The 5,834-nt window shown below is 40.6% G+C and overlaps 1 protein-coding gene across 1 annotated transcript; it reads left to right on the forward strand.

Annotated features, from left to right (window-relative positions):
• The first annotated feature begins 237 nt into the window (after window positions 1-237).
• LOC121920506 (gallinacin-4-like) lies at window positions 238-4,686 on the forward strand. Its single transcript, XM_042447648.1, has 2 exons — window positions 238-441; window positions 4,191-4,686. Exons 1-2 carry the CDS (start codon window positions 303-305, stop codon window positions 4,322-4,324), a joined length of 273 nt encoding a protein of 90 aa, XP_042303582.1. The 5' UTR covers window positions 238-302; the 3' UTR covers window positions 4,325-4,686.
• Window positions 4,687-5,834: the final 1,148 nt, after the last annotated feature.

Genomic DNA, 5,834 nt, shown 5'->3' on the forward strand with positions numbered 1-5,834 from the left:
AGAGTGGGGACTTTCATCTGTCTTGCTTAGCGTTATCTATACTCATTAGCGATAACTTGCCAGAGAATCTAACAGGGATCATTTTCAGCCTGATATGGAAATAACAGGAATTGGTCTTGGAACTTTCTGCATGAAGAGCATGTGATATGCAGTTAAGCTCTAGTACGTCTCCTTCCAATTGCCCTTGATGTATGGAAGTCCTTCACCTACATACAACATGTCCCAGTATTTGATTACTTAATGACAAAACATGTAAAGGAAATGCCGATGGAAATAACACACCCCATATCACAAGGATTGGTATGACAGAATACTTATGGCACTATAAATACAGACATATGGCCCACTACAAGTACATTCTTGATTCTGAAAGCAACAAAAAGATGAAGATCCTTTACCTTTTCTTTTCTGTTCTTCTTCTTGTGCTCCTCCAAGGACCAGGTAAGATTCTGATTAAATGAAAGGATAGTCAAGAGTTTCCATCTCGTTTTTTTCAATATCCAGTTGGACACAAAATGTGCAGATAGAGAAAAATGTGATGTTGGAAAACTGGTAATATACACTTGGAAAAATAGATGGAAACTAAATACATTGACCTAAATCCTATTGTTAATTTCATGAATCCATTGCAATTACCTCCATGTTGATTAACCATTCAATATTGATTCAATCTCTCTCCTCTAACAGGGAATCCAGGATTCTGCCATTAAATGTTTATCAAGCACTTATATGACAGTGTTTATCCAGAAATCATAAAAGAAAGGGGGGAAATCCTATTTGGAGAGATATCAATTTTGGTGGAGCAGCCAGATTGATCACGGGAACTTCTAGGAATGACCATATAACACCAGCAGGTCTTTCCAACTTAGTTACCCTCCCCAGATATAGAGATATTGTCCCCTCATTTGTCTATTCTTCCCCGCCTATGTTTCTGCCTTTTTTTAAATGCTTTTAATGTTTTTAATGTTTTTTATACTATTATTGTTTAATTCTGTTTCAGTACTGGGTATGGGGGGGGGGGGGCGGTAGGTCTAGGGTTTGATGTTTAACTCTATTGTAATTGATGTATTTTATTGTTGTAACCCGCCCGGATTCTTTGTGATTGGGAGGGCTATAAATAAATCTTTATTATTATTATATATTATAAATTTGATCAGACAGCAGGAATGGCCCTTGCAGTATTGTAAGTGTCAGCGGTGATATTACATTGGCAGATGAGCCATTGGATCATTCTCTTGGTTGATAAACTAAGATAGAATCACTCATTAGTTTTTACTATATAGCAGCTAAGAAGTCAAAGGATACTCGTGTGTTTTCACCAGGGTTTGTTTGTTTGTACATTGCATTGGCCACAAAATGTGTAGCTGGAAATAAAAGTGCAGTTTGGAAACTAGTGGAAAAATGCGAGGGAAACAAGATACATTGGCTTTTGACGCAAGCATAAGACCAACCAGGTCCATTTTTGCCTGATGCTGGATGGTTGTAATCAGTTCAGGATTATGGAAGTTTTGCACATGTATCCCCACTTTGTGTTATTGAACATCCTTGCATACTTTCTAAAACAACATAATCCAATGATGTAGTATTGTGTAAGGACCACATTCCATGAGAATGAATTTGCACTCCAGCTCCACAATGGAGGATATTAGATGTTCTTCATGAAGCCAGAAGAAACCTGGTTTTGGAAAGGTTTTATCTCTGGCAAGGGAAATTTCATGATGGAAAAGAATGGTCATTGCACTAGTAAATGTATCACCCACTTTGGATTTGCACTGGTATATGAGCCATAGGGTGCCCTGTTAGTTCACAAACTAAGGGAGCTTGATTTGATTCCAGGGATAAAAAAAAACAGCAACCTTTTTTGTTGTCCTAGAATGTCCCCAAATGCACTCTAAGGGTGTGGCAGGCATGTCAGCCACATTTGGCAAAATTTCCCCCAAAAGTTTCATTTTTTGGAACAGGAAGTGAATAAGAAGTGACTCCTACCCACTTCCCAGCTTTTCAAAAAGGACTCTCCTGGGTGTAAAAAGGCTAAGTAGATCCCAAAAGATGGCAAGAATGGCCCATGTCCCCTAGAGGGCATTGAGGGAGAAGTATTTTGATTTTTGGAAGGACTAGATGTGGGGGGGGAAGTGTGGCCCTCTTGGAGGATTACTGCGGCTCCCTACCCTTCCACAGTTGCCCACCTCTGATACACGACAAAGAAGAGCTACTGATTCCTATAGATCAACTGACATTGACACAAAGTGTAAACAAGGAGCAAACATGATGTGCTTTGGTGTGTTTTTTAAAATGTAGGATAATTTGTTCAGTTGGAATTTCTGCCATTTTTAAAAAAACTGTCTCCCCTAGATCATCAGGTCTATTTGCATACAGAGCAAGGATTTCTAACTGCCTTGCCCAAGAGCTCTCAGGCATTGGAGGCTATGCTGCCTGCCTAAAAGAAATCTACTACTTGCAAGGCAAGGGTGGGGAAATGTGGCTCTCCAAATGTTGCTGCTCTACAGCTCCCATCAGATTCTGGGCATTTCAGTCCACCTATGTATGGAGGGCCACACTTTTTGCCTCCACCCCAGTGTAAGAGCCACATACAGCTAGGTAAGACATGTCCTAACTATAGCGTGGATGTGCCTTTGGTCATCATCTTTGATAATAATTCTCTTAGCCTGGATGTTCTATTGCAGTGAATTTCACTATGATTTGTTGTCACCTCCTATAATTACTTTCTTTGGAAATCCTTATTCTAATAATTTTGAGTGTAATTGTGATTTGACCGAGTTAATTCTTACTGGGGTTTAGCTCTGATATACATCATCATTGCACAACATTTCCATTCACCACAAGGTTGACATAACATAAGCAACACACAGCACACAAATATACAGCCCTGTCTTGGTCTCTGTGTTTAGCCATTTGTGTGTTCTTACTGTTATCCAAACTGGAGGAGGTATCAAAAGGACACCCACTTATTGACCTCAATGGGGAAATTAACAAGGTCAATAGGAAGCAATGAGAGAGCTAGAGTACCTTTAGCCTATGTATATCAGTTGCAAATCAAAACTCCACAGGCAGGTTCTCAGTTAGTTTTATTTATAGCAACAAGGGAAAATCAATTTTCACTCAGAGAGACTCGCTCACATATGCATACAATAGCTATGATGTAAAAGGTGATAGATTTATAGTAATTGAGAGGATAGGGCAATAAGTTACTGGTTCCAGAAGTGGCTCTCCAATCTGGAGAAGTCTGTAGAGTAGATCGTACCAAGATCGCTCTACCTGGAAATGGGTTGGCTAGCAATACTGAGGAGTCTAGCTGAAAATGGACAAGGTACCTGTCTGCTTTCAAGTGAGACTGAATTAGAATGGCCCAAACAGCCAAACAAATGTAATAATGTAAATAATCATTGTATTTTGTTGAAATGTTGTTTATTGTTTGTAAATTTGTTTGTTTGTTTGTGTTTGTTTGATTTGTGTTATGTTAATAAAAAGTACATCATAACACACACACACACACCGCCAAACAAAGGGTATTTGGGGCAGTTTCTCGGGGATTTTGAGTGGATTTTTCCAGGAGGAAGAATGGCCAGAGATGTGGAAATGACCAGACAATAAATGACAAGCATTGTAAGCCAAAAGGTGTCGTTCCAGATGACAGTGCCCTTTGATTTTCAACTCTCCTGGGATACTTGGCACTTTCCCACCATCACACTCCTATGTGAAGGGATCAACCTCAAAGGGTCTATACTGTCTATATGTACTATGCTTCCAAGCCACATCTACCAGGTTCCCATATTGGGGCAGGCTCCTAGCATTGGGCTACATAACCCTTCCATGGCTACCCAACCAAACATCCCTTTTTAATATTGAGTTGATAGTAAATGTTATGCTAAGGTTGATGAAGAGGTGGTCCATGTAGTAACCTTTCTGTTAAAATATACACACACCAAAAAAGAATTTGTACAACACTTGCAAAGCTACTTTAAAGATGTTGTGGGAACCCCGGTGTTGGGTGCTAGCCAATTAGTGCTGCCTCCAACAAGGGTGATCTGCCCTGCCTTGATCCAGGAAGAGAAAAGGTACTTGGGAAGGAAAGTGATTTCCACACAGAACCCACTGTACACAGATCCCAATGCTCAAATGTTCCTTCATCCTGCTTTGCGTGCAAATTCTCATCTCATTTTTTTCCACAGGGGCTGCCAGATCAGAGATCACAACCCATGGGGAATGCGGATATGTTGGTGGTGCCTGCTATTCCTTCATCTGCCCTCGTGGCACTATAACCATAGGGAAATGTAGTTTTACGCTGAAATGCTGTAGAAGGTAAAGCAAAAATTATGGTATCTCTATCCATTCTTTGATGGTTCCCATGATAAACAGATGTGGGGGGGCATGGAGGTGGGACTTAGCACAGATGGGAGAGTCCCAGCTCATTCAAAGTTGGTTCAGAATAATAGAATCACAGAATTATACAGTTGGAAGGAATTTCAAGGGCCATCTAGTCCAACACCCTTCCACTAGGAAACTGAAGCTAGAGCACTCCTGAGAGTTAGCCATCCAGCATCCAGCATCCAGTGAAGTTAGTCCATCACCTTCCAGGACAGATCATTCCACTGATGAAGAGCTCTTACACCTTCCTAATCTTTAGGTGGAATTTATTTCCATGTAAAATCAAGAGTGCTTCATTCTGTGGTTCATTTTCTTTCCTCTCAGTGAAAGGTGAATGACTTTTTTTTAAGGTCTTTCTTTCCCCTGTTGTTGTTGTTGTTGTTGTTGTTGTTGCTGTGTGTGCCTTCAAGTCCAAAAGGAGGACCCAAATAAATGCCACCCAGTCAGCCTGAGATCAATCCCAGGAAAGATTCTAGAGCAGATCACTTAAACAGACAGTCTATAAGCACTTAGAAAAGAATGCCACAATCTCTAAAAGTCAACATGAGTTTCTCCAAAACAAGTCATGCCAGACTAATATCACTTTTTGGATAGCTTGGTAGATGAAGGGTGTAGGATATCTTGGTTTCAATAAGGTCTTCAACAAGATTCCCTCTGGGGCGAAGCAGATGGGTGAAATGGAGTGATCTGCAGCCACTCTGGCTGTGATCACTCCAGTAGCATGGTGACTGGAAAGCCCACTCCCAAAATTGGCCACTGCCAGAGGTGTCAAGCTATGACTGGCAGAGGCAGATTTTTCCACTCCTTTTGCAGGTGGATTTGGGGGCCCTTTGGCAGCTTCGGTGAGGCTCCTGTCTACTTCGGGGGCATGCATCATCTATGCCTCACACCCCTAAAGTGGATGGAAACCATTTTATTTGGCCTGTCTGCTTTGGGCCCAAGACATTCTGGCAAAAAAGCTAGTAAAATGTGGGCTAAATAATGCAATTGTTAGGTGGATTTGTGATTGGTTGACAGACCAAACCTAAAGGGTACTCACTTATGGCTCTTCTCTGTCATGGAGAGAAGTGACTATTGGGATGCCACGGGGTTCTGTCCTGGGTCCAGTGCTATTTGACATCTCTATGAATGACTTGGATAATAAAACAGAAGGCATGCTTACCATTAGTGCCGTCACTACGGTTTGTGTCAACTGGTGTGGTAACTCATGGTTTCACCTCCCACTGACTTCCTCCAATACCACACCGTAAAGAATCCTTAGTAATTTTTTTGTACTAATGTAATACCCATATATCACTGAATGTAATTGTAATAGTTATGACAACTAGCAAAATTAAAATTATACCTTTCAATTACAATATCATATGCACAGTCTAAACGTACATATACCTAGTTTCATGTGGTTAATGTGAAAATGTGGTAAAATGTGATATTTTAAATAAAATCTT

Source organism: Sceloporus undulatus, chromosome 1 (assembly GCF_019175285.1).
Source record: "Sceloporus undulatus isolate JIND9_A2432 ecotype Alabama chromosome 1, SceUnd_v1.1, whole genome shotgun sequence".
NCBI classification, from domain to species: domain Eukaryota; kingdom Metazoa; phylum Chordata; class Lepidosauria; order Squamata; family Phrynosomatidae; genus Sceloporus; species Sceloporus undulatus.

Excerpts from the sequence above, each read along its gene's own strand:
- LOC121920506 (XM_042447648.1), top strand. The coding sequence starts at position 303 with ATGACAGAATACTTATGGCACTATAAATACAGACATATGGCCCACTAC. Across the intron at positions 442-4,190 it reads TGTGCTCCTCCAAGGACCAG|GGGCTGCCAGATCAGAGATC; the intron begins GTAAGATTCTGA and ends TTTTTTCCACAG.